General features: G+C 41.9%; 1 protein-coding gene across 4 annotated transcripts in view; it reads right to left on the bottom strand.

The window, feature by feature from the left end:
- Positions 1 to 22,436, bottom strand: part of TTLL7 (tubulin tyrosine ligase like 7) — a 2,250,822-nt gene that overhangs the window by 896,857 nt on the left and 1,331,529 nt on the right. For all 4 annotated transcript variants that reach the window (XM_069641609.1, XM_069641612.1, XM_069641610.1 and 1 more), the window contains one exon: positions 13,395 to 13,542. In XM_069641609.1, the coding sequence (XP_069497710.1) occupies positions 13,395 to 13,542 (148 nt within the window). The remainder of the gene's footprint in view (positions 1 to 13,394; positions 13,543 to 22,436) is intronic.

Here is a 22,436-nt window from a genome sequence, read left to right as displayed (position 1 = left end):
TAAGTGGTTTATTGGATCGTTCCAGCTACCTTTTTTGTAGATGGGCAACATATGACTCTCTCTCCATGTGTCAGGAGCAATCCCATGTTGACCAATAATACTAAATAGTTTGTTCAGGGCTTTGGCCCACTCATGTATAGATAATTTTAGCAGGCAGTTGCACATGTCGTCGGGCACCGCTGATCGCGACGATTTACACGTCCACTGCTCACAAGAAATCATTTCACAATTACCTACCAGTTCAACAGTGCCTAATGTGGTCTCAATATGGTCAGTCCATTTTTTTCAAGGACACTGTTTACAGGTATATCTTTTTTTACTGTACCTCTTATTACTCTCCATATTCCTGTATTATCTCCAGAACTGGTGCATTTCGCTAATTTTTTCCAATATACTGCCTACCTTTTGTTTTACTACATTAGGAGTATCTTTTCTCAGTTGTATTAGTCTGAGATCCCGAATTGACCATTTGTTAATTTTACTTCTTTCATCTTTTGTTTCATTTTTTCTATATTATTTTTCTTGCCTTCTGTACATGGATCGTCTATAATGTCACAGTCAGTCAGGCCTCATTACGATAATGGCGGTACAGTGATAACAGCGCTGGTAGTGATGCCGGCGTCGTTATCACTGTACTGCCACATTACGAGTTCTGCTTGCGGGTACCGCTCTGCACGCCTGGTCAGACGAGGCGTGCAGAGCAGCACCCGCGAGCATAACAGAATGGTAGCAATGGTACCATTATGAACGGTACCGCAGCTACCATCCTCCCCATTCCCATTGAGCTCTATGGGGGCTCAAATGGGAATGGGGACGTACCGGTTCCGGGTCCCGCGAAAGGGAAATTACCTGGCCTGCCAAGGTCGGAATGGCCCGGTTATTCCCCTTTCGCGGGACCCGGCTACCTCCAAACTTGTAATGAGGCCCAATGTGCATCTTCAAGAGCATGCTATGCGAAATTGCCACTCTCCTTACATTTTTTCTTTCTAGTTGTTTTACAGATTTTAGTGTTACTTAAATTACTACTATTTTGCTTTTTTACTATACTGGAAGTTCCTTCCTCACATCTTTTGCAGACCATATAATTCTGAATATCATGTGGATGCTTATCATCTTTTATGTTCCGCTCATCAATTATTTGTTTATCTATGTATACTACTGGGTACATCACTAATGCAGCCTTTTTGTTAGTTGTATTTCTATTCCTATTTATTTTCTCCTTTATCTTGCATTATTCTTTTTTAATAATCTGATCATTATTCAAGTCCATTTTTATCTCCTCTAGATTTTCACTATTTTCATTTATAACATACAGATTTTTTCTTGTTCCGTTTATGTTTACTTATTGTGTTTTTCATACATTATAGCTTGCAATATTTTAGTTCACTTTTTTGGGTTTTGTTTTTCTTACCCTCATTTGACTTTTTCCTATTTAGAGCTGGCTCTAGGTTTGGTAGTTCAATTGCTTTCGTAGTTGTCACAGAACCAGAGTCTATTCCTTCATTAGGTTTGTTACTACATCTATGTTTCATGTCATGTGTTACTATCTCGGGAGTATTCTGCGACCTATTATTGTTAGTTTCACTTTCAGTATTCATGCTCTGTTCCTTGAGTATTTTTATTCTACTTCGATTAATGCTCTTAAGGAGAAAGTAATGATTGGATATCTTGCTTTTTTTCAATCCGTTCACATCTTTCAATTATCGAGGTCATTCATTTCTCAAACAATTGAAACATGACTGTTGATGTTATACTTGTGCTACTCATGTTACCATCATTGAGTTCCTGAGAGGTATCAAGTGTGTTCACTAATGTCTTTATATATGTTTTTCTTTCTGGTATCTCTATAAGTATGATCTCTTCGATGATATTCACCAGGTCTATTTTTTCCAGTACCTGGGTGACTATAATTTCTGCAGTGGTAATCACCAGTTCATTCAGTTCACAGTCATAACCCACCATACTCATTTGCTGGTTACTAGTTATCTCTTGGTCACAAATCACTATGTTTTCAACATTTTCCACATTTAAAATGTTTTATATTGTCTCTGTTGTCTCATTTATACTTTTTTCGTTTGTATTTGTTTTATTAGTTTTACCAAGACACAAATAATAACTTCACACCACGTAAACAAATACAATATCAGCAAGCATCAACTTATAGCATGTCCTAAACACTACCCCAACGTTCCCTCTCCATCCCCCCTCCTTTGACCTTCCCCGCCTTGCCTGCATCCCCTTTACACTATAAGCACATAGCATTTTGAACGGTTAGTAGCCACCACTATTACACCCATCAATCTGCCACTGTGTCCTCCGTGGCTGTCTTGGCAAACCGGGTTTGTAGCAGAAATTCCCATTCTCCTATTTCCCCCAAGGCCTCCCCATGGTCTCATTGCACTGCTCTTTTCCAATGCAGCAGTTTCTGCTGCTCCCCACCTTTATAAATCCCTCTAGCATTCCTCTATTCCAAGGCCTCTGAATGATTTCCATGCCATAGCTATTCTACGCTTGGCCAAGATACACGCCAGATCCTTCAGTTTACTAACATGTCTCTGGCCCTTAAGGCATGTGAAGCAGCCTAGTAGGCATGCACTCGGGGAGAGCACATCCAATTCCACCACTGTGTTTTGTAATCTCTTCGCCACTTCCAGCCAGAATAGCCCCACCACTGGACATGCCCAAAACAAATCAAGCATTCCCACGTCCATTTCATTGCACGTGTTAAAAACGCCCTGTGCGTCACTAGCAACTGTATAAGCTGCAGTCTCGCATTACGTGACACTTTCCTGTGATATCCCGGTATCCTTCCCCATTGCGCTTCTGTAAAGGTCGCCCCCTAAGTCCCCTTCCCATTTCCCTTTTATCTCCAGAGGGGAAGCAAACCCGTTAGACAATAGGAGGTCATATATTCGCAATATAGTGTGCCCACCTTCTGCTGTGTCATAGTATGTCCACTATCGAATGATGCTCCATCAGCTCAGCAAATGTGGGCCACCTACATACAATCTCTCTTAACAGTGCCATGTAGTATATATTGTTCTTTGTGCATGCACGTCTTGCCAACTCTAAGAAGGGTGTGAAAGCAGTATCTTACAACAAGTCTCCTATGATAGCCACTCCGCAGGCCTATTTTAATGTAGATGAGGCATGTCTGTTAAGAATGGGCACATTGAGGACAAGTTGGCTTGGCTATGCTGATGACTTACTTTTATTTGACTATACCCCTAAGGGGCTGCAACGAATGCTTGATGCACTGGGTGAATATGCTGTGGTGAATGGACTACGAATTAATGTCAATAAAACCAAAATGATGGTCTTCCCTGTGAAAGAAAGCTATATCTAATCATAGTTGGAAGATCGATAATAAAGACATCGAGAAAGTTAAGCACTACAAATATCACAGCATAGTTATAGATGATCGACTTGATTGGATGGTACACTGGGAGCAGGACAACAATGAATACATGAAGATTGTATATAGCCTAAATGTATTTATTAGCAGACAGGGTGGCTGGTTGCTTCAAACCATACTCCTACTTTACTGTGCGAAAATAGTCCCCTCTATGACATACGGTGTAGAAGTATGGGGAGTAAACATATTAGCACAACTAGAAATATTAGAAGCAAACATTCTACGGCTGTTATTGAGGATGTCGAAAAGCTTCCCAATTGAATATCTTTGGCTGGAACTGTCAAAGAGGAAAATTGAAGTACTATGCATGCTCAAATTCACCATGTGCTATGGAAAACTCACTTGCCTCAGTAATGGAACAATAATGGTTAATATATTCAAAACATATACTGAGATAGATCAAAATGTACTACTTAAATCATTTGGGAATCTATTAAGTGTACATGAACAATGGTCAACTGGTTTTGACAATGTGATAGATGGTGCTACACAACTAGCATATCAAAAGTAGATTAAGCAGAAACTAAGTTTATATGGCAATGAAACTGATATTGTGAGATTGGCAACAAATGTTAACAGTGGACCCCTTATCCAACACATGTTGTATCGTGACCAAAAACCTTGTTATATAACCGCTTTCCCACACAATTTTCTAATTCGACAGTATCTTTTAGTGAAATTTTATATTAGTAAAGTTTTAGAAATTCTAAGTGGGAAAATTCGTATTCAATATCAGATCGCCAATGTCGGTTGTGTGGTGACTCTGAGATTGAATCCACTAAAGATGTTCTATTGTGAGAGTCTGGATGAAATAAGAAAGAATCACATAAAAGCGTATAACAATGAATTAAAATTGAGTTCGGAAAAGTTCATGGAAGGTAATATTAATTGTATGTATCATATGATCAAATTTTACCCATTATGTATTGAAATCTAGGTGAATTGACACGGGGGCTTTTATACTGACGCCTTAAACACCCCAATATGAAATATGTAGTAATTATATGACAATGTTCTGATGTTATTATCTGTTGTACATACATACAAAGCTGCTTTGCTGAATGTATATTTAAATCAATAAATAAATAATTTTTAAAAAGTTTTAAACAACCAGCCAAATCTGGGCAATGCTTGAGATACCTGGACTGAAGCAGGCCACCATTTCTTAGCTCACTCCCCACTGGCCCCGCCAAGACATTCCTCGATAGATCTTATACATAGTGCTGCACCATACTAATCCACATCTCATCTTCTCCACCTCAGATTGCATCAACCAGAACCTCTCAACATACAAAACAATACCACCAGAAGGAAATCCATATGTTATGGAAACCAGACCACACATTTCAGTTTACAGTGACATTGCATGCATTTTCAGGTTTTTTGATATATTTTGCTAGAGCGGTCTGTATATTTTTACCTAAACAAAGGGAGACAGTTTTGTTGGCAGCAGAATTCTGTTTATATTAATTGCATTTGAATATATAAGCATTAGTCTGGGAGGATGGTGATTTTGTAGGCTTAATTGCATACATTGTCTTACTATGATGTACATCTTTAAGATGTGTCAATAATAAGCACTATATTAAATAATATTAGGGGCACAGACAGTTTATTATAATAAACGTTATTGTGTTATAGCTCAATGAGCTTTACACAAATAAAAGAAGAGATAAGCACAGATCACAGAAGAACATTACAATAAATACATAAATCAACAAACACAAAATAAAATGACGATATAAATAGACAAAGAAGCAGCTACACAAATATAAACAAATGAGGTAACATTGTCAGTAGACTTCACTAATATCAAACAATATTAATGCAAATGCAAATTATATGCATGAAACCACTGTGGCAGTAATGAGTTCTGACAGCAACCACAACAACAAATACAACTGCCCGCAAGGCCAGCAAAGACATGGCTTAAACCTCATCCTCGCAACAGTTCTTTAGCATACGTCCATACCCATTATAAGGTCAACTGGGCAGAAATTGATTTTCTATTCAGGCAATAATCCTGGAAAGTATTGGTCTTGATAGACTCATATGACTGTGCCAAGCCACCCAAATTATATATACATATATATATATATATATATATATATATATATATATATACACACACTCAACAATGAGTACGTGTTTGCAGTTTCAAGTGTATGGGAGAACCTACAGATGCAACAGTATCGCTCCTTAACATCCATTGGAAACCACAGACAGATAACAATGTCAATTCATTTATACGCAACAATAGAAAATGCCTAACTTCTGCTGCGGGCAAAACAAAAAGTAAGGATGTGTCTTCCTGTACAAATGAACTACTACATAGCATTTTAAGCTCGCTAAGTGCAGATGGTTATTGTACCAATCCTATCTGTTAAGTTTTCTCTAGAAGACTCGTTTCATCTTACCATTGGACCATACTGCCACAAAAGTGGGGTACCACTCGATCTGTGCAAAAAGAACTTCAATCAAAGTAGTATAATTTCTACCACCAGGGGATATTTCCTTTACATAATTATCCCAAATACACTTTAATAACCCACATAGAGGATTCATTTGAGATTTTATATAGAGTAGGCCACAGTTTCTAAGTAACAAACCCCACTGAGAAGTCAGACCCAACTCTAAATGTACAAATTCAACCGGACACGACGGCCGCAGGCCCATTAACTTATACCAAAATGCTCTCTCAAACCTGTCCAGCCATGTTAAGTCATGAATTGCCAGAGCCTCAAGCCTGTAGAGAACGGCTGGGCAGAAGCATTGTTGTATAGCTGATTGACACCGGCAAAAGAGAACCCAGCCTGTTCTCTTGCCACATTTGATAATTGTGCAGTGATCTGACTGGCCCTTCTTGCATTATTTCCAATCAACTTGCCGTAACCCGAGGGACCCAATTCAACCCCCAAATATTGATAAGTTGGTTTATAGTTACGCTATCTACAACTGGCTCTCACTAAATACTCTGCCTCCAGATCTTTACGTTCCTCCAGCACCAACTCTGTGTGTCAAGCGCGTCACTAAAAGCGAGCTGGTTGCCGATCCCTTTCCTCGGCTGGCTCCCTCCTATGGAACAGTCTCCCCCTTCCTCTTGAGCCGGATCTCCTCAAATTCCGGAAGCTCCCCAAGACTTTCCTTTTCGCCTCCTCCTTCCCTACTCTGCTAAACCCCACAGTCGCTGAGATTGGTGACCAGAGCCCTTATGTGTCCAGCGGGATCATGCCCACACACCCCAATTGCCTTCAGCCTCCGCCCAATCCAAGCAGTTGCCTCAGCGCCCACCGGCCTGTGCTATCACAGGCCTGCAGTTATTTATTGGCAGTTAACCACTCCTACCAAGTGATCTCTGCTAGTCACTTAACAGCTGCTTTCAATTTACACCCTAGCACTTCCCTCTGTGGAACTCCTAGCACTTACCCCTGCGCCCTCATAACATAAAATAAATAAAATGTTCAACCGCCAATTTGTTGAGCAGGGTTCTCATACCTAGGATAGTTCAGACAAACATAATCAGATCATCCGCATACAACATAGGCACAATGGGAACACTGCCGATCTTTAGTTGACACAATGATTTAGCCTCCAAGCGAAACGGCAGATCGGATATATTCAAATTAAACAGCTAGGGAGCAAAGAAACATCCTTGCTTGACTCTCCTGTTGATCTGTACCCAAGGTGTCACTGTACCTGTATTGTCCAGACGTACGCAAGCCCAATTATTGGTATACATGTAGCTCCATTGCCATTTGCAGTAGCCAAGATTGGCACCCCAACTTCCCAAATTTAGTCCATAGATGGACCTGTTGACTTGGTCAAAAGCTGATTTGAAGTCAATAAAAGCCACTTACAAGGCAGGGGCGCCCTTCCAGCGAGCATCTTGAACTAAATGGTCAAGTGCTCTTATGAACTGTGCCAGAACCAGCCCGGAATCCCGTCTGAAAGGGATGAAGGATGTATTAGCCTCCACCCAACTCGTTATCTCCTTCAAGACTAGAGTGGCAAAAAGCTTACAGATGACATCCAGAATGGACAACAATCTGTAGTTATTAACATTTAACCAATCTCCTTTCTTATACACTAGTATAAAAACAGATTGCTGCCATGAGCAGGGCACCGTACGCTCTCTGCAAACCCAAGCAAACAGTATCAACAGCACAAGCGCCCAATTATCCAGGTCAGAATTTGGGACTGCGTTTGCATGGCCATTCAGGCCATGAGATCTCGAGCACTTCAATTTCATGATTATCTCCTTGATCTGCTTCGGTCCCAATACTAATGGCCACGGAATGCTGATGTCTACCTGGCCAATCGTAGGACAAGGACCTGAGAATTTCTTACCCACATACACACACCAAGCGTCACCCGAGATATAGTTTATCCATTTTTTCTCTGTAGGGTCCTTTTTCAGGGTATGCATGTCCCATATTGTGTGAGTCGCGTTTTTGAAAAATGGTGGCACATTTTTCCCACGTCTTCCTATGCTTATTAGCTTTGTAAGATTTTAGCCAGGACATAACATCTTTAGATATAATTGCAATTTCTTTAACCGCTGTGTTTGTCAAAACTGTACCTTTTGACCTGGCTTTAACTGCTCTAATGGCCCTCTGTTTGAGACGTTTCGCATTTCGTATATCGATGTTAAACTGGGCAAAGCTCCTTGTTCCACTGGCCATGAACGGGATCTAGCCTTCTGCCCCCACTTTGTGTGCGATTTAACTCAACCACATCTCAATATCATTAGCTTTTTTACCCTTTAAAATATGCCAGTCCAGCTTTCCCAGAGGGAAAATTGACCTACATAATTTATCAATATTGGCCTTAGACCATCCAAGGAAGTTAGCAGTTGTATTTGATTTTAGGTCCCCACACACTTGTGCTCGGGCTTCTCCAATGCCAAGATTAATCTCAAGAATTAACATAGAATGATCACTATGCATCTTTGCAACAGAGTTTAATGATTGTACCATTTCTAGCACAGAGTTGTTGTCTCCAAAATGGTCTAATGTAGACTTTTTTATTTCCACTAAACCACGTAAGGGCACCAGGCCTTCACCCACTGCATGCCCGCTCAATAGTATCATGCCCCACTCCTTGTGGTAAGCAAGCCACTGGGAGCCTCGATCATTAGAAGTAGTGAATGGCATAATGCTGTATTCGTTGACATATTTATATTTAGGGCTGCACTTTTTATCAGCGCACCTAGCATTCCAATCTCCTGCACAACACCACTATATTTTCAGCTGTCAAGTCGCCCCACTGCGTTAGAATGAGGTCTAGATATTCAAAGACTGCTACAGAAACATCAGCCCCAGGGGAGCCATATATTCTGGCAATTAACAAGCGCTTGCGGGAAGAGTCCTGCAAGATTTGAACTTCAACTGCTAAAACATTCTCCCCTGAATCCCGGGGGAAAACCAGTGATGAGACAATGTCACTCTTGATCTCAATCAGCGACCACAAGGACCCTTCACTACGAACGACTGATTGGTAACATATCCATCTGTCTTGAAGTCAAAAGATGCCAGAGTCTCTTGAAGAATATATATGTCATTAGCCGTTATTTCTGCCAAAGAGCAGGTGCTTTTAAGCAGATGGGAAAAAATTGGGAATTCCAGTTTAGGATCAACATATTTCATTTAGTTAGGACAGCTATGGGCAAAAACCGGTGAAGCCATTCCCAACCCTGGACATCATCATACTTCTTAGTCTTAGAATGATCTTTTGAGTTCATGGTATTAAGAGTGTTGACTTTATTCAATGATTGGTGTCTTGAGCATTGAGAGCAACATGAAGAGTCCTTTAGTTTTTCTGGTTTTATGTCCAAAGAGAAGCCTGAATATTGTAATGATGCTTGATGGTGTCACATCAGTGCCACTGTTTCTGGAAGGCAGCAGCGTATCCTAGAGAACTTGACAGGTAATCAAGGGTTCCACAAAGTCAAAATCACACAAGGATAGCAGCCTCAACAACGGTACCTTATGTAGAAGCGCCATCCACACGGAGCTATTTAAATTCTGATTTTCTTTGGTCACATTCACAAGGCCAATAATGAAAACCTTAGGGTGGAGAGCCTTGTCAACCGGCAGTTCACTTTTGGCAGTTTGCATTGGTACATAGGGTGCAGCAACTACCACCTTCCAGGCCTGGATCCTGACAAATGGCATCTGCTTGGATCTCCGACTGATCCAATTCCCTTTAATCACAGTCAATAGGTAAGATTGTACCCAAGGGTTGGGCTGCCCCGTTTTCTTTCGCCAGCCAACTTGTAGGGTGCCAACTTTCTGTGCAGACCTCCTTTTTCTATGTGCATCTTTTTTACTTAACTTTTTCGATTAAATTCTTGAGGAAGGCTATAAAATATAATTCACAGGATGTTATATTATCTGAACACTAAGTCCACTAGGGACCTTTGGTGCACCTTTATTTTTAAGGGCCCGCTCCCGAAAGCGCTTCGCGAGTCGTCATTGTTTGCGCGTTGGGTAGGAGGCCAGTGAGGAGTGTTCATCATCATTCTGGAGACATTCTTCTAGATTTTCCGTTAAAATAATCTCCCCATCATTCTGTCCCGGGAGGATAGCTCAGCGGCAACGTGCTCGCCTTGGAAGCAAGACGACACAAAGCAACACAGGTTCGATCCACGGGTCTGTGCTTAGAAACCTCTGGGTATTTAAGCGCGTTATAAATACACAACTAAGACAAAACTACGCAACTAAAACTAACAATTCCTGTAACAGCGCCTCGATGCCCGCAGGCGGTGTGAGCGCTTTAAAAATGCAAATAAAATAAATAAATAAATTCTGCCGTGAGGTCGGAACTATGTCGGTTGGGCCTGCTGCTACCTTAGTGGTTGATGAAACTACCAGTTCATGAAGTTGTGTAATTGCTTCCCCCTGGCGCTTGAGATCTTCATGGATTGCACCACATAGTTTAAGAAGAATCTTGACATCGAAGTGCAATACTCCTGAGTGTGGATGTGTTGTATAAAGTTCGTTATCAGTATTGTTGCTATTTTTAGGAGGCTGAATGTCACTGGTCGAAGGTGAAACTGAATCCTCACAGTTGTCAAATACCAACTGAGGGCTCCCCAAAAGTCTTTGAGAGTCAATTGGTTATAGAAGCACCTCCCTTGGTTCAGTTCCAACATCCACTACCTGGCAGTCATTGTTATTTTCATTGCTGCTAATTCCTGCGTGTATGCTATTATGCAGTGCATAGCAAACATTCAAAAGAGAGTTATTGTCAATATCATGACATGAAACACTGATATTCTCATGATCGATAATTGTGGAGTCAGGTATTACAAACGAGACTAAAGGCATACTTTTCTTAGAAGTAAATAGCAGTAATTTCCCCCTGCTTCTTATCAGGGATCGACTCCACCCATCCCAATATATCAGCACCAGCCTCTGCCTCGTGAGCTGTCTGGGGAGCAGGAGCTGCTTTGTGGTTTAAAGGTTGTTTACCTGGCCGTAAGTCATACGGCTTTGTTTTAAGTATTTGACTGGTTTTACTACGAAGTGACGGTTATCCCGGCATCCCGGGTGTAGTTTGTTAACAATGGAAATATGAAAGTCTCACCTCGAGTCTCAAAAGTTACTTTGTGTGCAGGCACAGGTTCTCCCAACCTAGCTAACAGTGGTCAGAGCTGCTTGGCGCAAAGGAAGCAAGGATTCCCAGGGGGTGGATTTCCCTACCACCCCTGCCAAACACTGCCGAAACATACTACGCATATTGCCACAATCTTTACATATAAAGCTGAATGAATGTATATATGTGTGTGTATATTTGTCCGGCTATACAAATCCACACTGTTGAACCCACTGCTACCACATTTTGTATGGATTCCTCATTTGTCTGGGGCAAGATTGTAGTCTATGTTTGGATGCAAAAAATTCACTCCGTAGTTGTAATTACATATACACCCTCATTTATTGATGCTCACCTCAATTCACTAGAGTAGGTGCTCGAAGGAGGCAAAATTTGGAAAAGTGCCTGAAGCAAAATGTTCGATGTGTTGCTCATTCCTACTATATATACAGTTCGAAAGTGTTCATTAAAGCATTTTTAAAAGGAATACAAAATAAAAATAATTATTTTATCACGCCACTCCAAATATGGGAAATGGCAAGGTTACAGTTTACTTAAGTTCATTCACAAGAAGAGAGCACAATCAATCAATCTTTCTTGGACATTTTCTCAAATGTGCTGAAGCTACTGAGTGACTGAAACATGCCACACAAAAAACGAATTGACTTGGAAAAGCTCCATCTCATGCAAAGCGAAAATCAATATCAAGAGCTTCTGGAACACAAGAACAAGCAGCAGCATGACTTGCCGACCAGAGGACAAGAGCAACTTTCTCCAGAGCACATGAGACACAACTCAATCAGGACACGGGCAACGCCGGGTACCCCAGCTAGTTTATTGTAACTGAACAACAACAACGTCAAAGCAACTACAAACCGATCATAGTGAGGATAGTTCTGAAAGCAATTGAAAATGCTCATGGAAAAAAGAAAAAGAAAATAGGAGCTTTCAACTCTATAGATTTGAATTACTGTATTGTTAATATTGGTTTTTAATATTGTATTGTTAGTGAAATGTAACTAGATGATGTCCACCAGAAAACAATCAACCTCATTACGAGTGTGGCGGTTAGTGGTAAAGTTGGCAGTAACTCTGTTAAAAAGCCCCATTGGGTCCAATGAACCCAAAATAAATGGGGAATTACACTGCCACCACCACCTGTAATCGGGCGATAATTTCGCCTCACCAAGTATCAGTAACAGGAATTCGTTAGGGCGATTTTTTGGCGGATTTACCGCCGAATTACTGCTTCACTCGTAATGAGGCCGAATATCTGTTATTAATGGGTATAAATTCTTATGAGGTCACAAAAGATTATTTAAGTGCTGTGATAGGGCATAGGAAGCTAATACGGAAGATTACTACTATAAAACTAGAATAAGCACAAGAATTATGGCAAATGCTGTCTCTTAGATATATTGGTAGACTCATTTTTAACATGAAGATTTGCAGCCTCGTTACGAGTTTGGCGGTAGCTGTGCCGGTAAACGACTGGTATTACGACCCCAGTGTTCCTGGAAGTCAGGTGCTGGAAAAATGTAAATCCCCATTCCTATTTGAGTTCCATAGGACTCAATGGAATGGGGATGATCAAAGCACTGGCACTGTTAATAATGGTGCTGGTGCTTCCCGGAAAGGCTGCGGGCGACTGCCGACCGCCCGCCAGGTCAGGACCAGCGGGCGGGATGGCAGTCGCCAGCACACTCTGAGTGTGCTGGTCCGGTAACAACGGTGCCGGTAGGATTACCGGCACCGTTGTTACCGGACCAGCAGACTGTTAATGAGGTTCTTGGTCCTTTATTAGTACCTATTACTCAGCCACAGAATATGGCAAAGAGTCACTTAGTTTTCTCTCCAAATGCATGGGGATTTTAATGAAATTAAGTAAAGTAAGAGGCATTTTTTACGATGTGCATTTTTCTTCTGTCACATATACCCATTTCGCCCCTACAATGAGTTACAAGTGAATACCACGGTAGTATTGGGAATTCCTGGTTGGAAAGCAGCTGATGAAGAGTGGGTCAAATCCTCCATTTTCTGTGAACAAAATGATGATATGTAAGAAAAGTATGCTTGCTCCAACTATCACGGTATGATGCACTTTCTTGTTTGAAAGCAAAACCGACATCCTCTTGTATACAGTTGGTTGTTAGCCAGTGGCAGACAGAGGATGTCTGTTAGCCAAGTTAGTACTTTACATATGAACTTCCAAACTTATCATTTATCCTAAAAGACTAATTGCAATTGCTTTTAACCTCATTAACAATTTACAGTAAAGCCTGGATTGGTTTCTAAATCCTGAAAACACATAACACACAGATGAGACTCAACGTATGCATCTATTAGTGCAGGCAAAAATGTGTTGTGTTAAATTGCACTATACCAGCTCCTCTTTTCTTCTCTCCAGTGTGTGCCGTTGTTTCTCCCAGTCACTAGAGCAGGGAGAGAGCCTTTTCATTGATCCTTGGCCATACAGTCTCTTCTGAGCTTGAGCTTTTTGTTGGGCTAGGTTTCTCTTCTTATCACTTGCCCTATAAAACAAAACATACTTTGAGTTTGCTACTGACGAAACAAAATAAACAAAGTGCTATACTTGAAGGTATATAAGAATACTTCGATTCCACAGACACATCCTGGCTATAATGTAACAGTAAACAAATTGACATTGCTGCAAACAGTCATGCACTGAATTTAAATCATTAAGTATTGATTTAAATCAAAGATGTGATCTAGACAATCCTAGCAATCACTTTATTAAGGGCTTCATGAGGGAGTTCAAACTCACATATCTATTGCATACCAATCTGAGTGGGGTGGGGGGCTCTCCTGTTAATCGTTTACATAAGAAAGAATGACATCTTTTGTTCTATTCCAAAAGATACAATGCTTCTTGGCTTTGAAGTTACAGAGACTGCAACCTCACTGTTATTTGTTCGTGGTATCTAATGAGAGAGACCAAGGGCTGCAGCAAGGATTTTTTTAATGTGTTAATTTATTTGGGGCTGTAGCTGCAGCAGCTGGTAGTTGTTTGTTTTTATATTTGAAGAACCTGCGATCCTCCACCCCATTTGCAGTTGCTCCTCCACTCCTTGAACCATCAGGGTGTTGCAACAACCTGGGCAACTTGAGGTATGGCATCCGGGAGGCTGAAGACGGCGTAGAGGTTTATGTATGTGGAGATGAATGACAACAGTGTGGCAGTGGGAGTGATTGTACATCTTCATTTATGTTTCTTTTTTCATGCTCCTAGGTACGATTAATTAAATTGTCAATCATTTCAGCATAGGGTTGGTGTTTCAAGGCATCCATCTTCGAGTATGAAAACAAAGTTGTACAAACAACTCCCACTTATATTGTAGACCAACAAAACACGTGGCACAAAATGGTTTTAACTCTGTTTATGTTTCCCAGGTTAAGGATGGAGTAAAGACCTATGGGGTAGGGGGGTTATCTGCAAATAAGAAGGAAATTCCTATTTTTGAGCTGTCGAAGTGAAAGGTGTTCTTTGCACAAAAACCGAATCACAGCGTGAACGCACGCACGACTGTGGAAGTGACCTGAAAGTGTACTGGCAGTTGGGCAGTGAATCCCTCTTCTGGTTACTACAATCCATGGATTACAACCTTTTGCGTTATACAGTTGACTACTTCAGCCTGGGAGCTCGGCAGGAATAGTCTAGGTTCTTTCTACAAAAACTGAATCACAGCGCGAATGCGCGCACGACTGTGGAAGTGACCCAAAGTGTACTGGCAGTTCGGGAGTCGGTGAGTCTGCACTATATTTTCATACTATGGTCTGAATTACACCTTTTGTGGATGCCGGCACAAATGTGTTTACCGTTGTGATTTGCTGTAAATTCCTTCGTATTCGTACATCTCTTTCTTCTCTACACGTGCAGCTATTGGACCACTGCGCACCTTTTGGGAGGTTACATCATAATTGTTAAATTTTAAAGGTATTTGTACCGCGCACCGTCACCAACGGAATTGGTCCCCAGGCGCTCAGGCAGATCTGTAAACGATAAAGGTGGGATTGGGTTAGTAAGGTGAAGAAGGGAGTAGGATAGTGAGAGGAGTGGTGTTCTGTTGGCAGCATCAACTCGGTATACATCGGGTGCTGAGCTTTGGTGCGGGTATCGGATCGGAGTGAGTCCGCGTGTGCTGTTCCTGCTTGTGTGTTTTTGCAGTGTTGTGAAGTGCGTGCGGCTTGTTGTGCGAGAGATGGTTGTGTGAGTTTTTGAGTGAGATAAGTCTGCAGAGTTTGAGCTTATATTGGTTAGTGGGTTACCTGACCTTTACCATGCTAACATTCACAGCTCTGTCAGAGTGCGGCACCTGTCGGCCTCCACATTCCCCTCCGGACGTTTCACAGGCCAACGCCCAGGGCTCCTTCCAGGCGTGGTCGTGCCAGCACTCACTCTCCCACCCAAACGCAGTGCGGGCCAGTGTCCAGAGACCCGTCCGGTTGTGGGCATGCCAACATTCACACTCCATCTGAGCGCAGGCCAACGCCCAGAACTCCATCCAGGCGTGGTCATGCCAACACTCACACTCCCACCCATATGCGGCGCAGGTCATTGTACAGAGACCCGTCCAGTTGTGGGCATGCTAACATTCACAACTCCATCCGAGCGCCACACAGGCCGCCATTCACAACTCTAGGTGTGGCACATGTTAGCATTCATGTTTCTTCTTAGTGCGGGCATGTTATCCTTCAATCGATCCTATCCAGATGCAACGCAGGCCAACGTCTATCTAGATGCGTCTGTCGGTCTGGGTATGTTCGTCCGGTGCGTACCAGTAGGGGAGTCAATTGGGCTTTCGTGTGGGTGTAGGTGTGTGGTCAGTCTCTGCAGCCTTCCTTTGTGGCTACTTTCCATGGTGTCTTATGCTCTGTCGAGTGGTTGGTTCTTTGGTTTGAGTGTTTGAGGGTGGTCGAGGTTGGAGTTATTTCCATCATTGTTTGATGTCTGGGCATTCTAGTGCGTCTCTGTTGTGGTTATGCCTTGAAGAGCCATGATTTGAGGAGTTTCCTGAATGCTAGGTGGTTTGTTGTATTCCGTATAATCTTAGGTAGGTCATTCCAGGTTTTGGGTGCCTGGTGAGAGAAAGACGATCCTCTGAGTCTTTTTTTGTTGTAGGGTTTTGGTTCCAGGCATATGTCGCTGCTTGATCTCAGTGTTCTTGTCGGTCGGTGTAGTCGTAGTTTGTCGCTTAGGAATTCTGCGCCTTGTTTGTGTATTGCTCTGTGCGTGATGCACATGGCCTTGAACTTTATTCGCTGTTTCAGTGGTAGCCAGTGTAGTATTTTTAGCGCGGGTGTGATGTGTTCTCTTCTGGGTAGCTTGAGGAGGAGTCTGGCTGCTGTATTTTGTATGCGTTGCAGTTCTTTTAGAAGTCGTTTGGGTATGCCCAGGTATAGGCTATTGGCATAGTCCACTCTGGACATGATCAGAGCGATGATGGAAAGTGTTTTGTTGGCGAATGACAGGAGAGGTAGGATCCTTTTTGCTGCTCGCAGGAGGAAGAAACATTTCTTGATTACCAAGTTTACTTGTGGTTCCAGAGTGAGGTTGTTATCCATGAGGACCCCTAGGTTTTTTACAGTTGATGATGGTTCTGGTGTGCTGCCGAGCTCTCTTGGCCAGGGGATGTAGTTGATGTCTCCTCCCTTTTTTGAAACAATCATTATCTCTGTTTTGCCTGGGTTGATTTTGAGATTTGTTGAGGTTCATCCAGTTGAATATGTCACAAAGGCAGTTCTCTAGTGTGGTGTTTTCTTCTCGGGTGTCTTGCATGTTGGAGATTATTTGAGTATCGTCGGCGTAGTTGTAGCATGTGAGGCCGTGTTTTTTGATGAGTTTGATTAGTAGGTACATGTAGATGTTGAATAGAAGCGGAGAGAAGGATGATCCTTGTGGTACTCCGCACGTGGAGACTCTGGGTTTGGATTTACAAGGTTTCATCCATATTGTTTCTGTTCTGTTTGTTAAGAAGGATTTGATCCATAGTAGGGCAGTGTCTGTTATCCCTAGTCCTTCTAATCTCTTTATGAGGATTGCGTGGTTGACAGTGTCGAAGGCTGCAGACAGATCAAGGAGAATCAAGGCGGTGCTGTTGTCTGAGTCTGCGTTTGTTTTTAGGTCGTCCCATTTTGAGAGGAGAGCCGATTCTGTTCCTCTCATAGGTCTGAAGCCAACTTGCGCCTGGTCTAGTAGGCAGTGCTCTTCTATGAATTCTTGGGTTATTTGGTAGACGTACGTTTCTAGTAGTTTGGCTATATAGGGTATGTTGGAGATGGGTCTGTAGTTAGATAAGTCTTCTACGTTTCCTGTTGTGTCTTTGAGTAGTGGTTTGATGTAAGCCGATTTGAAGGCCTGCGGTACTTTACCTGTTGAGATTGATAGGTTGAGGAGGTTCCTGTGGTATTCCATGGGGGTTCCTTGTTTGAGAATTGTTTTGTATATGTCCGGGGGACAAGGGTCTTCTATACAATGCCAGCGGCTCTGCGTAGCAAGACCTGGCCACGGATCGAACAATCATGGAAACCTTGGACTCTACACTTTCTGTGTTAGAGCCATGCTTTTCAACATTGCTGATGCCCAGATTCCCTCTGCCCAACAACCACAGCACAGTCAGAGCGACGTTGTCATAGCTACACCTTTAACAAAATTCATGTGTCGAAGTAATGGAAGTGCCAAAGGTTTCATCAGCATTTTCGCCCCACGGGCAAGAACCGTCAACAAAGACTATTACATACGCTCAAGTTCTGTGTCCCGAGGATGTCAGAATGAATGGCTCTTCTAATCAAATGGGCTTGGTCTAGCTCACGGGTAACAAAACATTTAAAATTAATACCAATATTACATCCATGCAATCTCACTCCTCTGCATGTTTGGAGGATTCTGTTATCCTTGACAAATCGTTTCTAAGACTCTGTCGGGACATGGAGGTTTCTCAAATGGTGAGAAATCTTCCGACTCCACATGTGAGGTTACCCTCTACTTTGCTAATGGCGAGTAATCAAAGTGTGGAGTAGCTAGACATCTATTCCAGGATACAAACTGACACAGACTCAAAAATTGATTTGCTGGCTCAGGTCTCCATCTCTGTGTTACATCTCGTCCTGGAGTCTTTTCTAAGACTCTGCAGCAACATTAAAGACATCCTCGTTGCGAATGCGGAGAAGCTCTCAATTCTAGACAAAAATGTCCAGACTCTTCTCCCTGGCCCAAAAATAGGGCATTTTCCTTTAATTGGTTTTGTGGTCTCAGACCCTGACATAAGGGTGAACAGGAAGAATACTAATATTATGACTAATTTGGAGGCTGCTCACAATGAGCTATTAGAATCTGATCAGCAAGAATTGGATTTGTTTCCTAATACCCCTACGCCCTTCGTAGAATGTATTACAAGCATAAGTGCTTCTTTGCCCCTGTAAGAATCAAAGAAGTTAGTGTATATGTGGAAGAGTCTGACTCTCTTTCCTCCAGAAATTCCCCTTAAAAAAAAAGAAGAAGAATATGCCTAAAGAAAAGAAATAAAAAAATCAGGCTGCCCTAAAGCTTAATTCTAAGAAATCTTCCCAGAAACATTTAAGACAGATTCCTTCAGACGACACTATTAGAGATCTCAACACACGGTACTCGACATAGAGGGAGGTTGTGACAGTAAATTTGAAAAGGAGACTGTCAGGGACCCATAATAAGGGAAGTACATCTATCTCTCCCAACCACATCATGGCAGCCAATGATCACTCCACTGCTATAAGGCCCACAACTAGTGATGTGGGTACGATTGCTCTTCCTTTAGTCAAATCTAACTTGTTTTTTATGACCGGTTAAAAAAAATCCTGTAACCAACATCCCCCCCCCCCCGCCTGCCCAATGCAGGCTACCTATGTTGTGCAAACTGAAGAGTTGGGGAACATCAATATGGCAAGCCACGGGTGATGGCTAATACCGCAGGTGACACAAACCCAGGTGCCCATACACAAACAAGTCCTGTACAGAGTGTTCCCCCGACACAGACCCTATTACAGACTGAGTTCCATACAGTTGACCAAGTAGAATCCTGCCCATCTAGGCTTATCGGTTGGGAAACCAACATACAAATACATGGTTCGAGAAGACTGAATAGGACAAGGGTCCTATATATATTCAAACAGCTCCTTCCATTAAGGGCCCTACACTCAGAGGACATAGAGTTCATCTCACTTCCTAGTAAACAACAATCTCATGGTATCTCACTTTCAATCTGACATTGTGGCGATAATGGTATGGGGTCAGAGAACCAACTTGCATTCCCTTGGTTATTGTCCTCTTTAAAGTTCAAATCACTTGATGCAACAAAACCTTTTTTGTTGTTTTCGTCCACATCTAAAAACCCTGCACAAGTGATTAAGTCTAGTGCTAATGGCTCCCTCCCTTGCGCCTTGCCCAACACGCAAATAATTTCTCTGTCTAATGAAGGCCAAGATTGGTCTTGGATAAAGTCGGCTCTAAAAACCTTCTAAGCCATAAGACAAGGTTTGATTCAACCCTAACCTTGGTGTAATGAATATTCTATCATGGAATGTGTGTGACCTTACCAACTTGAAGAGAATGGGGGACTATTCCATATATTTGAGAAACTTTATTGTTTATGTTATTGTGACACAGTCAAAATTTTACTTTTTCCACAAACAAAACAAAAAAAACACCAATTTACAAAACACAAAAAAACAACAAAAAACAGTTAATAAGACAATTGTACAGCAAATCAAATACATCACTAAAATCAGCATAATTCATTATGTAATAAAAACGTAGGATTTCATAAAAGAAATAAGGAAGGAAACAAAGGAAAATTCAACATGTTTCTCAATGTACACCCCAACTACATTGATTTAGTTACTCAACATTCCAGTCTCATCAGGATATCTATTTCTTTAAGAAAGCTCAGACTTCATTTCCAAATAGAATAGACCAGTATATCTTCAGGTCTTGTTAAAGGTTTCAATCTCTTTTAAGAATCTCAGAACTTGCAGCGATAAGAAAACTTCATTCCCTTCCCATAGTCTTTTCCAGAATTCCTCAGCTATCAACCAATTAGAATCATGAACAAATCGCCCGAAGAACTTGATTCTCAAACTCAGAGTATCTGACCATTCCATCAACAAATGTTTCACATTTAGTTTTCTCCCTGAGTTACAACGGTCACATTCACCATCACTCTCAGCAGCTTTATTTCTTATCCTGAGGGTCTCTAGTTACCACCAGGTTCATTCTGAACCTCAAAAAGTTGGATCTCCAGTAATTATTCCGAAATGTTAACAAGTACTTCGGTAACTCACCTAAATGTCTATCAAGAGGTAACATATCTTCAAAACATTTCTTCTCCCCAAACAGAGATCTTGTTACAATCCAATCGGTCTCGGCAATCTTGTTCTTCACTTTTACTGGATTTTCAATTAAGTCCCTTTCTGTCGAGTTGCAAAGTGTGAGCTGTCGCATGACATCTTTTTTTTTTAGATCATTTAAGAAACGATTGGTATTTATTTCCAAGGGATGCTTAATGTCGTCATATAAGGAGTTTTTCATTGGAACTAGGATGAGCCTAAATAGGGCCATTCTTTTACATTCCACTTGAGAAGCTAGCGATTGAATGCCCAGCTCATACAGCAACCGTGACGTCGATAAGGAATGTGGCAGGTTTAGAACTTTTTCCACAGTCCACCCTCCAATCGAGTCAAGTTAATTTTTGTCGTCAAGGATTCCAGTTCTATCCCATACATCAGGACTGGGACTACTTTGCCTTGATAAAATTTCAACAGGGGAGCCAAAGTGAATTTACAGTATTTATGTGGGATTGATTTCATCAGACTTACCAACTGTCTGATTTTACTGTTAAGACGAGTCTCAATCGCTAAAATGGTGGGATTTGCTCTAATTTGGTAACCTAGATATTTTGTTTCTTTTACCATAGGCACTTTGATATTATCGAGATGCCACCTAAATTCTTTTACAGCACCTCCCTTATTAGATTTTAAAGCCATCACAACTGTTTTTGAAGGATTTATCAGCAGATCATTTTCTTTAGCCTAGTTTGCAAACGCAAGTATCAGTCTTTGCAGACCAATCTCCATACAGTCAATCAGCATTACATCATCCACATAGCCTAATGCACAGATCTTTGGGTCCCCCATCCATGGAGGTGCAAATGCCAAGCCCATGAGGTAGTTCCACAGAAAACTTTAATATACTTTTCTTTCAGAGAACGATGTCAACTGAGAACATTGATCTAATGTAATATTCAACTTACATTTTACCAGTCTTTCGGGCAGAGATGGGCCGCCCGAATAGACGCTGGATGATAGCCATTGATATTACATATTAGTGTCAGACCTCTGGTTTGCAGCAGACAGAGTTTTGGCAGTGAAAATCTGTCTGCTTGGAATGAAACAAGAACTTCTACTTACATGGCAAAGGGGTGCGAGTTCATCCTGAATTTATTATTTTTTTGTTTCTTCATCTTTAAAATCAGTGAGTGGAAATATGTCATTATTTGATCCACATATGGGGGACCATTTGATGATCCATATCAACTTGCATATCAGCTTTTCTCTACATGAAGTGAGCCCTGCTCTATTTCCAATAGTCAGAGCAAGAAGTGGATTAACCTGTAGATGCGACAGTGGGGCGTGGCTAAGGGCCATGCAATAGGACGTGTGTCTCCAATGGCTCCTGCTGATCTGAAATGATCCCGTAGAGAAACAGCTGTAGCAACGTGCATTTGTGCACATAAACAAAATGACAGATGCATAACGTGGCAGTGCAGTCCTGTGAGGAAGCTGGAGTCTGGATACGAAGGAATACAAAATAGCAAGCCGATGGAGGTTTGATCCCCTGCGTGACATGGACGAGAAAGGATGGTCAATGCAGGGAGACAAAGGACTGGACAGTGATTATGCAAGCAGCACGAAGGGTCGGCTGCAAGTAGCTAAGAAAGTAAACTACCTGTCAAGAAACTCTGAAAGCTGGTCTGCTGCAAAATCCGAGGGAGCCAGTCTAGATATTGCAAGATGGTAGCGCTACAGTAGCAGCTACACCCTGGAGGAGACAGTTGGGAAACAGTCGCGAATTGGGGTGGGCAGTGGGAAGCTGGAGCCCCATTTTGAGAGAAGCGCCATAAAACAGCAGCACACAAAGTGAAAGGTCATCCGTCAATGCTTGCTGCATGAAGATCAGGCGGCGCAGCAGGCATGGAGAATACAACAGGAGTAACCGCATATCGGCTTAGTGTCAGGAAAACACACCGGCACCTACATAAACTACTGGGCCCCAAACGACAGAGAGGCAGCATGAGAAAGAGATCAGGGAGCTGAATAAAGGATTGTGCCGCAGAAAAGTTGTGTGCTACTTGTATCAGTGCCTTCCCTTACGGAT

The sequence above is a fragment of the Ambystoma mexicanum genome, chromosome 1q (genome assembly GCF_040938575.1).
Source record: "Ambystoma mexicanum isolate Mex_15411 chromosome 1q, UKY_AmexF1_1, whole genome shotgun sequence".
Lineage (NCBI taxonomy): Eukaryota > Metazoa > Chordata > Amphibia > Caudata > Ambystomatidae > Ambystoma > Ambystoma mexicanum.
Note: the sequence above shows the minus strand (reverse complement) of the source record. Positions and strands in the feature narration are given on the sequence as shown.